Raw genomic sequence first — 14,452 nt, forward strand, 5'->3', positions numbered from 1 at the left:
ACACTTTGTTCCTTTTGGTGGGGTGATTCAGCCCTTTCACATTCAAATTAAATAGGTTACTATTTCAAACCATTTTAAATACTAATCAACATGTAACTAAAAATATCTGGCCATAACTTATTAAAACTAGAAAGCAAACCATAAAGTAAGATATTCAAACAAACAATCATATATATTTTTTTTCTCTTTTTCAATCTTTATTAGTATCATAATAATAAACATACCACAGTATTGATACAAATTTATTGGGAATACAGCATTGTAATTTTCATAGTTAAATATAAGCCCAGTTGACACATGAGTATTAAGTCTCCCTATCATACATGATACAGATGAACAATATAAAACAAAAAAATCTATATAAAAAAATCATGAAAAAGAAAAAAAAAACAAATATATCCCGGAAAAAAAAACTAACATAAACAATGTTAATCAACTGAACTAAAAAAAGGCACGGGCTGTTTTGTAACATTGTTAAAAAAAGGGAACCATTAGTGTTGTTGACTCCGTTCCTCTCACCATGTATTACAAAGAAATAAAATAAGTTTGGAAAAGGTCAAGTTACATCATATGAAAATGTTTAATAAATGGCCTCCAAGTCTTCTTCGAATTTAATAGAGGGATCATAAACAACACTTCTAATTTTTTTTTTCAAATTTAAACACAACATAGTTTGAGAAAATCAATGAAATGTGGTGGGAGGATTAATCTCTTTCCAATTCAGCAAAATGGATCTTCTAGCCATTAATGTAAGAAATACAATCATCCGACGAGCTGAAGGGGTTAAATGACTTGATTCTATCATTGGTAACCCAAAAATGGCAGTAATAGAGTGAGGTTGTAGGTCAATATTCAAAACAGTTGAGATAATATCAAAAATATATTTCCAATATTTTTTTCAACAAAGGACATGACCAAAACATTTGAGTTAGAGAAGCTATCTCAGAGTGACATCTATCACAGATAGAATTTATATGAGAATAATAACGAGATAATTTATCCCTAGACATATGAGCCCTATCTACTACTTTAAACTGTATCAACGCATGTTTCGCACATATAGATGAATTAACTAATTGAAGATGTTTTTCCCATTTTTCAATTGGTACAATAATCTTAAGTTCCCTTTCCCAATCACTCTGATTTTTATTAGACATATTTTCATAATTATATCATAAATAATTGCTATTACACCATTCTGAAGAGGCTTTAAATCTAATTTTGTTTTTCCAAAATATCCATTGATTATACAAACGTTTGTAAATTCGGGAAGGTAGGAAAAACAGTATTTTAGAAAAATTTCTAACTTGTAAATATCTAAAAAAGTGAGATCTAGGCAAATTATATTTATTAGTTGTTCAAAAGACGTGAAACAATTATCTGAAAATAAATCACAAAATCGTACTCTACTTTTAATTTTCCAAGCCAAATATTCTTAATCTATAGTAGTGGGTTGAAAAAAGAAATTAGATACAATAGGACTTGCTAAAGTAAATTGATTCAACCCAAAAAGAATTCCAAATTGAAACCATATATGTCAAGTATATTTAACTATTGGGTTATCCATTTGTTTATACAATTTAGAAAGAGTAAAGGGAAGCGAAGACCCTAAAGTAGAACCCAATGAAAACCCTTGTAAAGAATTACATTCAAGATTCACCCAACGTGGACTTGAAGTTGCGTCCAACTCTCATAACCAAAAACTTAAATATCAAATGTTAATTGCCCAATAGTAAAATCTAAAATTCAGCAAAGCTAAACCTCACCTCCTTTTTAGATTTCTGTAAATGTCCTTTGCCTAACCTAGGATTTTTGTTCTGCCATATATATGAGGAGATTTTGGAATCAACATTATCAAAAAATAATTTTGGAATGAAAATTGGCACCACTTGAAATACGTATAAAAACTTAGGCAAAATAATCATTTTGATAACATTGATCTGACCGATCAATGATAAAGACATTGGTGACCATTTAGTAAACAAAAGTTTAATCTGATCGATTAAAGGTAGAAAAATTAGCTTTAAATAAATCTTTATGCTTTTTCGTAATTTTAACCCCTAAATATATAAAAGAGTCAGTAACCAATTTAAATGGTAAACATCCATCAATAGAAACCTGCATATTTAGGGGAAATAGTTCATTCTTATTAAGCTTAAATTTGTAACCAGAGAAATTACTAAACTGAGCCAACAAGAATAAAGTAACAGGAATAGATTTTCCAGGATTAGAGATACATAATAACAAATCATCTGCATATAATGATAACTCCTGCATTTCATTTCCATGGGTAATACCAAAAATGTTAGGTGAGTCTGGGATGGCAATTGCTAAAGGTTCAAGGGCAATATCAAATAATAATGAACATCCCTGCCTAGTACCCCGAGATAAACAAAAAAAGGAAGATCTTTGATTGTTACTACAAACAGAAGCTACAGGGGAATGATATATCAATTTAATCCAAGATATAAGTATCGGACTAAAATTACATTTCTCAAACACAGTAACTAAATATGGCCATTCAACTCTGTCGAAAGCCTTCTCAGCAGCTAATGAAATAATACATTCCAGAGTGTTAAATGAAGGAGTATAAGCAATATTCATTAACCTCCTAATATTAAGAAAATGAATAATGATTTTGAATAAATCCTGTTTGGTCCACAGAGATAATTTGAGGTAGTACCTTTTCTAACCTAGTCACTAATATTTTAGAAAAAAAATTGGAGTCTACATTCAAAAGCGATATCGGTCTGTATGATGCACAATCAGTAGGATCTTTATTCTTTTTAAGAATTAAAGAAATAGAAGCTTCATAAAATGATTGTGGTAATTTACCTAATCTGATTGCTTCTTTAAATATTCTAGATGACCAAGGAGAGAGAATAGAGGAAAAAAAACTTTAAAAATTCCACTGTAAAACCATCAGGACCAGGTATTTTGCCAGAATTCATTGTTATTTCTTCATCTGTCATCGGAGTTTCTAATGTTGAACATTCTTTGTGTGATAATTTTGGAAAGTTCAATTTCCTTAAAATATCATGCATAGTGTTAGAGTCATGAGGAAAATCAGAATTGTATAAAGAAATATAAAATTCTTCAAAAGTTTTGTTTATCTCGTCATGATCAACTGTCAAAGTGTCATCATGTTTACGAATCTGGATAATTTGACATTTAACTGAAGTAGTTTTCAATTGATTAGCTAATAATTTACCCAATTTATCACTATGAATATAGAACTTATTTCTAGTTTTCATTAATTGATTTTCAATTGAGGATGTTAATAATAAGTTATGTTCCATTTGAAGTTCGACTCTCTGTTTGTAGAGCTCCTTACTAGGAGCAATAGAATATTTCTTATCAATTTCTTTAATTTTATCAACCAACAAAAATGTTTCATTCTTAATATGTTTGTTTAAACCAACAGAAAAAGAAATAATCTGTCCGCAGATATAAGCTTTAAAAGCATCCCAAACTGTGCCTTTGGAAATTTCTTCCGTAATGTTAGTTGGAAAAAAAGAAATCAATCTGTTCCTTCATAAATTTAACAAAGTACAGGTCTTGAAGCAAATTGGAATTAAATCACCATTGCCTATTAGTACAAGTGGTATCCATTAACTTGATAGAAAGTTTCACTGGAGCATGATCTGAAATGGCGATAATGTCATATTTGCAGTCGATTACAGATGGAATTAGACGAGTCAATAAAAAAGTAATCAATTTGAGAATAAGAATGATAAACATGTGAGAAGAATGAAAACTCTTTGTCCTTAGGGCGCAGGAATCTCAAACAATTATATATTCAACCCAACACAGCTCCCAGAGAGAAATAGGCCCTACGCCCTCCCCCATCCAAAGCGAGAAAGCTGACCAATAGACAGTCAGTGAGCTAAGAACTAAGTACCGGCCCCAAAAAAATCCTGTTGACAGAAAAAACTCCAGTCTTGCAAGGTCATTATGTCCCTATCAATACACAACATAAAAAGCAAAAGAACTCAGTATTCGAAAATATGAAAAGGTCACTTTAAACAAATCCAAAAAAGCTGTATTAAAATAAAGCCTCAAAAAGGGATAAAATAAAGTAGTATCAAAAAAAACAAAAGACAATATATGAACAGCCAAATGTAAGCTTAATGAAACCTTATTTTAAATTCATATTAACAGAAGAAAAAACTTGATCAAATAAGAAGTATAACAGTTTTAGACTTCATCCTTCAGAAAATCTTTTGCATCTTCAACTGACTTTATTCTTTTTCACAATCCGTTCTTCAAAACAATACTCAGATGAGCGGGGAACCGAAGGGATGGTTTATATCCTTCATTATAAAATTCCAACATAACTTCTTTATATTTCATGCAATCAGTCAAAATTTCAGGTGAATAGTCTTCCACAAATCTAACCATGTAACTTTGGAAATCAATCATTCCTTGTCGCCGGGTATGGCAAATTAAAAGGCCCTTAATATGAAACTCCTGAAAGGTTAGTCTGACCGATCTGGGTTTCGCCGCTGAGGACAACGGCTTCAAAGTCGGAGAGCGAAAAGCTCGATTGAGCTTCGGCTCAGAAGTGAATAAAGCTGGGAAAATCTGCTTCAGAAAGTTTGCAAAGACTTCGAACGGTCAGCGCCTTCAACTGATTCTTCAAGACCCAGGATTTGCAAGTTATTTCTCCTGTTCCTGTTTTCGAGACTGATGATCCTTTTCAGCATTTTATCACTGGATAAAGATAACTCTTTGCAGAGTTTAATTGTATCTTCAATGTCCTCTTCAAGTGTCATTAGCTTCACAGTATTCTCCTGAATTTGGTTCTCATGCTCAAATAAAGTTTGTTGAATTGTATCCAATTTGCTGTTAAGCCATTGAAACTCCTCAGAGAATTCCTATTTCTGCGATTTAAGGAAGTCACTGATTGAATCCAAAGTGACTGGGGATTCATCTTCTGTTTCTCTTTCTTTTGCAAATGCTCTGGTTCTTTTCCCAGCCATAGTAAAGCAGTATTGAAGTATTATAATAAGGTTTCAAAAAAAAAGACTGGTAGAGACAATTAAGTAAACAGGGTAGGAGCAATCGAAAAGCGGCCAACAGGGCTCTGACTGCTTCTTATATCTAACATCTGCTTCCTTCTTCCGCTTGACGAGTTGCCTCACGTGTTTCGTCAGCCACGGTTCCCTTTTCCTACCATTTTTTCCTTACCTCAGTGGGACAAACCTATCCTGAACCCTGCACAAGTGGTCCCTAAACTTCCTCCACATTACTCCTGTGCTTGCACCTTTGAACACCTGTTTCCAATTTACTCTCGCTAGTTCCTGCCTCATGCATTCATAGTTAGCCCTTCCCCAGTTAAGCACTTTCCCATTTTGTCTGTTTTTATCCTTTTCCATAGCTATGCTGAAGCTAAGGGAGTTGTGGTCACTCTCACCAAAATGCTCCCCCACCAAGATGTCTGCCACCTGACCAGGTTCATTACCGAGAACTAGATCCAGAATGGCCTGTCCTCTCATCGGCCAGTCCACATACTGTGTCAGGAATCCTTCTTGAATACACCTGACAAATTCAGCCCCATCTATCCCCCTTGCAGTCAAGAGGTGCCAGTCAATATGAGGGAAGTTGAAATCACCCATAACTACAACCCTGTATTTCCTGCACCATTCAAAAATCTGCCTGCTTATCTGTTCCTCGGTGTCCCGAGGGCTATTTGGGGGCCTATAGACCACTCCCGGCACAGTGATTGATCCCTTCCTATTTCTGACTTCCACCCACACCGACTCAGTGGACACTCCCTCTGCAGCGTCCTCCCTTTCTACAGGTGTGATACTATCCCCGACCAGTAATGCTACTCCCCCCTTTTCTACCTCCCATCCTAATCCTTGTAAAACACCTAAACCCCAGTACCTGCATCAGCCAATCCTGCCCTTCCTCCAGCCAAGTTTCAGTAATGGCCACAACGTCATAGTTCCACGTACTGATCCATTCTCTAAGTTCATCCCCTTTATTCCTAATACTCCTAGCGTTGGAATAGACACATTTCAACCCCTTGAACTGGCTACATGTATGTTTTGTCCCTGCCTGTCCTTCCTCAGCAACTCAGAACACACAGCATCATGCCCTTGTCCTTCTACCCTCATCTCTGCACTCACATTCTGATTCCCACCCCCCCTGACAATCTAGTTTAAACCCTCCCCAACAGCTCTAACAAACCTGCCCACCAAGGTATTGGTCCCTTTCCAGTTCAGGTGCAGCCCGTCCTTGTTGTACAGGTCAGACCTTCCCCAGAGAAGATCCCAATGCTCCAGAAATCTGAACCCCTGCCCCCAGCACCAACTCTTCAGCCACACATTCAACTGCCACGACTTCCTGTTCCCACCCTCTCTGTCTCGTGGCACAGGAAGCAATCCCGAGATTACCACCCTTGAGGTCCTGCTTTTTCACTTTTTTTCCCTAACTCCCCATATTCCTTCTTCAGGACCTGATCCCTACTCCCATCTATGTCATTGGTCCCCACGTGGACCAGGACATCTGGCTGCTCACCCTCTCTCCTGAGAATACCGAGAACTCCATCCGAGATATCGCGGACCCTGGCACCAGGGAGGCAACAGACTGGGATTCTATATCTTTCCCACAAAACCTCTTAACTGTCCCCTTAACTATCGAATCCCCTATCACTACTGCTCTCCTCTTTTCACTCCTTCCTTTCTGAGCTGAGGGTCCAGTCTCGGTGCCAGAGACGTGACCACTACAATTTGTCCCTGGTAGGTGTAGGTCGTCCCCACCAACAGTATCCAAAACAGTATACTTATTGTTGATGGGAACGGCCACAGGGGTGCTCTGCTCTTTCTGTCTATTCCCCTTCCCTCTCCTGACAGTCACCCAGCTACCTGTCTCCTGACTTTTAGGGGTGACTGTCTCCCTGAAACTCTGATCTATTACTGCCTCTGCCCCCCGAATGATCCGATTTGACAGGAGCTGCAGCTGGATGCACCTCTTGCAGGTGTAGATATCGGAGACAATTGTCCTGTCCCTGACTTCCCACATCCTACAATCGGAGCACTGGACTGCCCTATCTACTGCCTCCATTACTAACTCCTAAGTTAATTAATTAAATAAACTTTCCCGGCCTTACCTTACTGGGAGCAAGCTCATCCTCTGCCTCTGCTCGCTGAAATCTCTCGAGCCAAAGCCTCAAAGCTCCACTCCTTCACTGGCCGCTCTCCACTCCAGTCCACGTTAAACTCCAGTCCCAATAAAGGTGAATATGCAGCAGAAGAACCTCCTCCCATGCTCAGTGACCAGGGTGCAGAACTGGGTGTGGTGAGCATCAGCAATAATTGTAGAGTTCAGCACCGACAGTCACTCTCAAAATTGCATTCAGCAACGGTGATGGACAAATATCCAGCATGCAGCTTATTGAAACTTTCTCCCCAGTGCAGAAATCGTGCTTGACTAATCTTCTGGAATTTTTTGAGGATGTAAGTATGAAAATGGACGAGGGAGAGCCAGTGGATATAGTGTACCTGGAGCTTCAGAAAGCCTTTGATGAAGTCCCACATAGGAGATTAGTGGGCAAAATTAGGGCACATGGTATTGGGGGCAGAGTACTGACATGGATTGAAAATTGGCTGGCTGATAGAAAACAAAGAGTAGCGATTAACGGGTCCCTTTCGGAATGGCAGGCGGTGACCAGTGGGGTTCCACAACGTTCAGAGCTGGGACCGCAGCTGTTTACAATGTATATTAATGATTTAGATGAACGGATTAAAAGTAACATTAGCAAATTTGCCGATGACACAAAGCTGGGTGGCAGTGTGAAATGTGAGGAGGATGTTATGAGAATGCAGGGTGACTTTGACAGGCTGGGTGAGTGGGCGGATGCATGGCAGATGCAGTTTAATATGGACAAATGTGAGGTTATCCACTTTTGTGGTGAGAACAGGAAGGCAGATTATTATCTAAATGGAATCAATTTAAGAAAAAGGGAAGTACAACGAAATCCAGGTGTTCTTGTACATCAGTCACTGAAAGCAAGCATGCAAGTACAGCAGGCTGTGAAGAAAGCTAATGGCATGCTGGCCTTCATAACAAGGGGAATTGAGTATAGGAGCAAAGAAGTCCTTCTGCAGCTGTACAGGGTACTGGTGAGACCACACCTGGAGTACTGTGTGCAATTTTTGTCTCCAAATTTGAGGAAGGACATTCTTGCTATTGAAGGAGTGCAGCGCAAGTTCGCAAGGTTAATTCCCGGGATGGCGGGACTGTCATATGTCGAAAGATTGGAGCGACTGGGCTTGTATACACTGGAATTTAGAAGGCTGAGAGGGGATCTTATTGAAACATATAAGATTATTAAGGGATTGGACACACTGGAGGCAGGAAGCATGTTCCCGCTGATGGGTGAGTCCAGAACCAGAGGCCACAGTTTAAGAATAAGGGGTAAGCCATTTAGAACGGGAACGGAGTTGAGGAAACATTTTTTCACCCAGAGAGTGGTGGATATATGGAATGCACTGCACCAGAAGGCTGTGGAGGCCAAGTCTCTGGATGCTTTCAAGAAAGAGATGGATAGAGCTCTTAAAGATAGCGGAGTCAAAGATTATGGGGATAAGGCAGGAACGGGGTACTGATTGTGGATGATCAGCCATGATCACAGTGAATGGCAGTGCTGGCTCGAAGAGCCAAATGGCCTATTCCTGCACCTATTGTCTATTGTGAACCCAGTAATGTGTCACAACTGTAACATGCTGTGAGGTTTCAGTGTTAATGTAATGGCCTCTCTGTAATGTATCACTGCTGAGGTTACTGTTTCTCTGTAGCAGCAAAGTTTACATTACGACTAGAGACAACAGGGTTTTGAAGTGCAGGGCTATCCAATGGGAGAAATGTTGTTCTTTCTTGTGAGTCTGGAAGAGAGATTTTTGCGGTCTTTTGCTGGGGAGAGGTGAGAAGACATGAATGGAGAGAGTGAGCCATTTTCCTTTATTTTTTCTTTACTAACTCTATAGTCAAAGTAATAACTACAAAGCCCAATTGTTTAATCGTATATTATGTACCGTTTGTTATTTCAGGGTACTGATTTGTAATGGGGGTCACATCGTGCAGAATCCACCCAAACGAGATTTCTTAAGTTTGGCCGGGCTGGGGGCTATCACCCCCTATATTAAGCTGCTAGCTGAAGTGAGAGTTAAATATGGTTAGATGACTGAGCGAATTGCTTCACACATTCACAGCAGGTGAACGGCCTCTCCCCATTGTGAACTCAATGATGGACATTTGGTGGCGATGGCTGAGAGAATCTCTTCCCAAAGTCTGAGCAGCAGATCAGCCTCTACCCAGTGTGAACTCGCTGGTGTCTCTGCAGGTTGGATGACCGAATGAAACTCTTCCCACACACTGAGCAGGTGAACTACCTCTCCCCTGTGTGAACATGCTGGTGTCTCTGAAGATGAGACAACCAAGTGAATCCCTTCCCACACACTGAGCAGGTGAATGGCCTCTCTCCAGTGTGAACTTGCTGGTGACTCAGTAGTTGAGAGGACAAAGTGAATCCCTTCCCACAGTCTGAGCAGGTGAATGGCCTCTCTCCAGTGTGAACTCGCTGGTGTACCTTCAGTTGAGATGAACGAGTGAATCCCTTCCCACAGTCTGAGCAGGTGAACGGCCTCTCTCCAGTGTGAACTCGCTGATGTATGTTCAGTTGAGATGAGCAAGTGAATCCCTTCCCACAGTCTGAGCAGGTGAACGGCCTCTCTCCAGTGTGAACTCGCTGATGTACCTTCAGTTGAGATGAGCAAGTGAATCCCTTCCCACAGACTGAGCAGGTGAACGGCCTCTCCCCAGTGTGAACTCGCTGATGTACCTTCAGTTCAGATGACTGAATGAATCCCTTCCCACAGTCTGAGCAGGTGAACGGCCTCTCTCCAGTGTGAACTCGCTGATGTACCTTCAGATTAAATGACTGAGTGAATCCCTTCCCACAGACTGAGCAGGTGAACGGCCTCTCTCCAGTGTGAACTCGCTGATGTACCTTCAGTTGAGATGAACGAGTGAATCCCTTCCCACAGTCTGAGCAGGTGAACGGCCTCTCTCCAGTGTGAACTCGCTGATGTATGTTCAGTTGAGATGAGCAAGTGAATCCCTTCCCACAGTCCGAGCAGGTGAACGGCCTCTCTCCAGTGTGAACTTGCTGATGTACGTTCAGTTGAGATGAGCAAGTGAATCCCTTCCCACAGTCTGAGCAGGTGAACGGCTTCTCTCCAGTGTGAACTCGCCGATGTACCTTCAGTTGAGATGAACGAGTGAAACCCCTCCCACAGTCTGAGCAGGTGAACGGCCTCTCTCCAGTGTGAACTCGCTGATGTATGTTCAGTTGAGATGAGTAAGTGAAACCCTTCCCACAGTCTGAGCAGGTGAACGGCTTCTCTCCAGTGTGAACTCGCCGATGTACCTTCAGTTGAGATGAACGAGTGAAACCCCTCCCACAGTCTGAGCAGGTGAACGGCCTCTCTCCAGTGTGAACTCGCTGATGTATGTTCAGTTGAGATGAGTAAGTGAAACCCTTCCCACAGTCTGAGCAGGTGAACGGCTTCTCTCCAGTGTGAACTCGCTGATGTACCTTCAGTTCAGATGACTGAATGAATCCCTTCCCACAGTCTGAGCAGGTGAACGGCCTCTCCCCAGTGTGAACTCGCCGATGTACCTTCAGTTGAGATGAACGAGTGAATCCCCTCCCACAGTCTGAGCAGGTGAACGGCCACTCCCCAGTGTGAACTCGCTGATGTATGTTCAGTTGAGATGAGTAAGTGAATCCTGTCCCACAGTCTGAGCAAGTGAACGGCCTCTCTCCAGTGTGAACTCGCTGATGCACCTTCAGATTAAATGACGAAGTGAATCCCTTCCCACAGTCTGAGCAGGTGAACGGCCTCTCTCCAGTGTGAACTCGCTGGTGTACCTTCAGTTGAGATGAGCAAGTGAAACCCTTCCCACAGTCTGAGCAGGTGAACAGCTTCTCTCCAGTGTGAACTCGCTGATGTACCTTCAGTAGGGATGAGCAAGTGAATCCCTTCCCACACACTGAGCAAGTGAACGGCCTCTCTCCAGTGTGAACTCGCTGATGTACCTTCAGTTGGAATGATCGAGTGAATCCCTTCCCACAGTCTGAGCAGGTGAATCGCCTCTCTCCAGTGTGAACTCGCTGATGTACCTTCAGTGCAGATGACAGAGTGAATCCCTTCCCACAGTCTGAGCAGGTGAACGGCCACTCCCAGGTGTGAACTGACTGGTGTCTCAGTAACCGAGATGACAGAGTAAATCCCTTCCCACAGACTGAGCAGGTGAACGGCCTCTCCCCAGTGTGAACTCGCTGATGTACCTTCAGTTGGGATGAGCGAGTGAATCCCTTCCTGCAGTCTGAGCACGTGAACGCCCTCCCGCCAGTGTGAACTGACCAGTGTATCCGTAGGTTAAATGATTCAGTGAATCCCTTCCCACAGTCTGAGCACGTGAACGGCTGCTCTCCAGTGTGAACTGACTGGTGTCTCAGTAGCTTATATGATTCAGTGAATCCCTTCCCACAGTCCAAGCAGGTGAACAGCCGCTCCCCAGTGTGAACTTGCTGATGTACCTTCAGTTTAGAGAAACAAGGGAATCCCTTCCCACAGTCTGAGCACGTGAACGGCTGCTCCCCAGTGTGAACTGACCAGTGTCTCAGTAGCTTATATGATTCAGTGAATCCCTTCCCACAGTCCAAGCAGGTGAACAGCCGGTCTCCAGTGTGAACTCGCTGGTGAGCCATTAGGTCAGATGAACAAGTGAATCCTTCCCTACAAATTCAGCAGATGACTAGCAATTTGCCCAACTAACTGGTGTGTCCACAGGTGGGAAGACCGACTGAATCCCTTCTCACACACAGAACAGTTGAATGACCTTGTCCCAGTGTAAACTTGCTGATGTACCTTCAGTTGAGATGACCAAGTGAATCCCTCCCCACAGTTGGAGCAGGAAGGATGATCGAGTGAATCCCTTGCTCCACTTCTTAAATATCTGTACAGAGACAGCAAAACTGTCGTGTTGTGTTCGAGATTCCCGTAGACAAATTCCTTGTCATTTTTAACCTGTAAAAATATTTACAAAATCCATCAATGGGTGTAGGACAACATTTCAGATGAGATCCCTTGAGTTGTCAAGCTGTGAACTGACTTCACACTGTTACAGTGAAGTTCAACCCAAGGTGGAGAGAGAAATCATCTTCTAACTGGGCACAGTGCTGGTATCTGGAATGACCACCAAATTCTCTGATGCTCTTCCTGTCTCTCTAAGAATGTGGCATTTCTGCCATCTCCAATCTGTGACCTGGCTCAGTTTGACTCTCTCCATTGGCATTATTCCGTTCCCACTGAGCTGCATGGGTGCCTGGCCCCACAGTAACTGAAACCCTCTCACACAAATAGCTGGCAGTGCATTCCACGCACCCACCACTCTCTGTGTAAAGAACTTACCCCTGACATCCCCTCGGTATCTATTTCAAAGCACCTTAAAACTATGCCCAATTGTGTTAGCCATTTCAGCCCTGGGAAAGAATCCTCTGGCTATCCACATGATCAATGCCCCTCATTAGCTTATACACCTAAAAAAGGCTCTAAACATAAAGAAGGAAATTATACATTGCTTTGAGGATTTGTTGGAAGTATACAAAATTATGAGGGTATAGATAGGGTAAATGCAAGCAGCTTTTTCCACTGAGGTTGGGTGGGATGACAACCAGAGGTCATGGGTAAGTGGAGAAGGTGAAAATTTAACAGGAACATTTGGAAAAGCTCTTTACTGAAATGGTCGTGAGAGTGTGGAATGAGATGTCAACTCAAGTGGTGAATATGAGCTCGGTTTCACCATTTAAAAGAAGTTTGGATGGGAGCCTGGATGGCAGGCATCTGAAGGCGAAAGTCCCAGTGCAGGTATTTGCAGTAGAGACCTTAAATGTTTTTTTCGGCATTGACTAGATGGGCCAAATACCCTGTTTCCGTACTGAACCTCTCCATGTTTCTATGACAGAGAAGCTGGTCAAACTTGTTTGGAAGGGAAAAGGTAGGAGTGACAATGGAGCAGCAATGGCTGGAGTTTCTGGGAGCAATTCGGGAGCTGAGTGATAGATACATCCCAAAGAAGTGGAAGCATTGGAAATGCAGGAAGACACAACTGTGGATGAAATGAGAAGCCAAAGCCAACATAAAAGCCAAAGGGAGGGCAAACAAAAGAGCAAAAACGACTGGGAAGCTTTTAGAAACCAACAGATGATGACTAAAAAAAAAAGTCAGATGGGCTCAGGCGGTGGAATTATGATAATGTAGTCATTAGTGAGTCTTGGTATCACCCAACAGTCTGAGGCATTTAGGGGAACAAAATATCCAGGGCCTCAATATCTCTTGAAAACCAAGGTACCCTGCACCAGTTACCTTTCAACTTTTATTTTGGTAGGCACATACAATCCCTACACCCTCAAAATTTCACTTCTGAAGGCCTCCCACTTACCAAGTACTCCTTTGCCAGGAAACAGCCTGTCCCAAACCACACTTGTTAGATCCTTTCTGATACCATTAAAATTGACCTTTCTCCAATTTAGAATCTCAACCCATGGTCCAGACCTCTCTTTTCCCATATTTATCCTGAATTTCATGGCATTATGGTCACTAATTTCTGTCACCAGCCCCGTATCATTTCCTAACAGATCATTGCACACTTCTGCATCGGGAATTCTACGTACTGATTAAGGGCACATTTGACAACCTACACCCCATCTTGTCCTTTTACAGTATGGGATTCACAGTCAATACATGGAAAGTTAAAATCATTTACTGAATCAACTTTTGTTCCTTGGCATGGTCTGCGATCTCTGTACAAATTTGTCCCTCTAAATCCCTCAGATGTTGGGTGCAACCAAATCCCAGTAATGGCTACAATATCATAATTCCCTGTCCTGAGCTCATCTGGCTTTCCTGCGATGCTTCTTGCATTGTGATATACACAGCTCAGCACATTCATTGCACCATTCACAACACGCTGGAGGTACTCAGCAGGTCGGGCAGCATCCGTGGAAATGATCAGTTAACATTTCGGGCCATAACCCTTCGTCAGGACTGAAGAGGGTAGGGGCAGAGGCCCAATAAAGAAGGTGGCGGGAGGGTGGGGAGGAGAAGGCTCCAGGCTCAACCATTTGATTGCTGACTGTATCTGGTGTCTGAACAACATCTGACTGGTGTCAAGAAAACAACCTCCCCTCATTGTCACAAAACATGCATCATTGCTGTCGCAGTTTATGTTCCACTGGATGCTAATGCTAAAGTAGCCATGAAAGACCTCAGTGCTGCTATTAGCAAGCTGCAGACATTGCATCCAGATGGAGCTTTGACTGTCGCTGGGGACTTTAATCATTGTAACCTACGTACCGTGCTTCCAAGATTTTACCAAA

The 14,452-nt window shown here is 42.1% G+C and overlaps 3 protein-coding genes across 4 annotated transcripts in view; 1 reads left to right on the forward strand and 2 right to left on the reverse strand.

Moving 5' to 3' along the window:
* The window catches only part of LOC140208596 (uncharacterized), a 587,054-nt gene that overhangs the window by 499,982 nt on the left and 72,620 nt on the right, over window positions 1–14,452 (reverse strand). The gene's annotated exons all lie outside the window — the stretch shown is intronic.
* LOC140207854 (uncharacterized) overlaps window positions 1–14,452 on the forward strand; it is a 144,865-nt gene that overhangs the window by 15,648 nt on the left and 114,765 nt on the right. The window lies entirely within an intron of this gene.
* The window catches only part of LOC140208591 (uncharacterized), a 51,924-nt gene continuing 37,651 nt past the window's right edge, over window positions 180–14,452 (reverse strand). For both annotated transcript variants that reach the window (XM_072277368.1, XM_072277369.1), the window contains exon 2: window positions 180–12,101. In XM_072277368.1, the coding sequence (XP_072133469.1) occupies window positions 9,395–11,782 (2,388 nt within the window). In that variant the 5' untranslated portion in view covers window positions 11,783–12,101 and the 3' untranslated portion in view covers window positions 180–9,394. The remainder of the gene's footprint in view (window positions 12,102–14,452) is intronic.

The sequence above is a fragment of the Mobula birostris genome, chromosome 13 (genome assembly GCF_030028105.1).
Source record: "Mobula birostris isolate sMobBir1 chromosome 13, sMobBir1.hap1, whole genome shotgun sequence".
Taxonomy (NCBI): Eukaryota; Metazoa; Chordata; class Chondrichthyes; order Myliobatiformes; family Myliobatidae; genus Mobula; species Mobula birostris.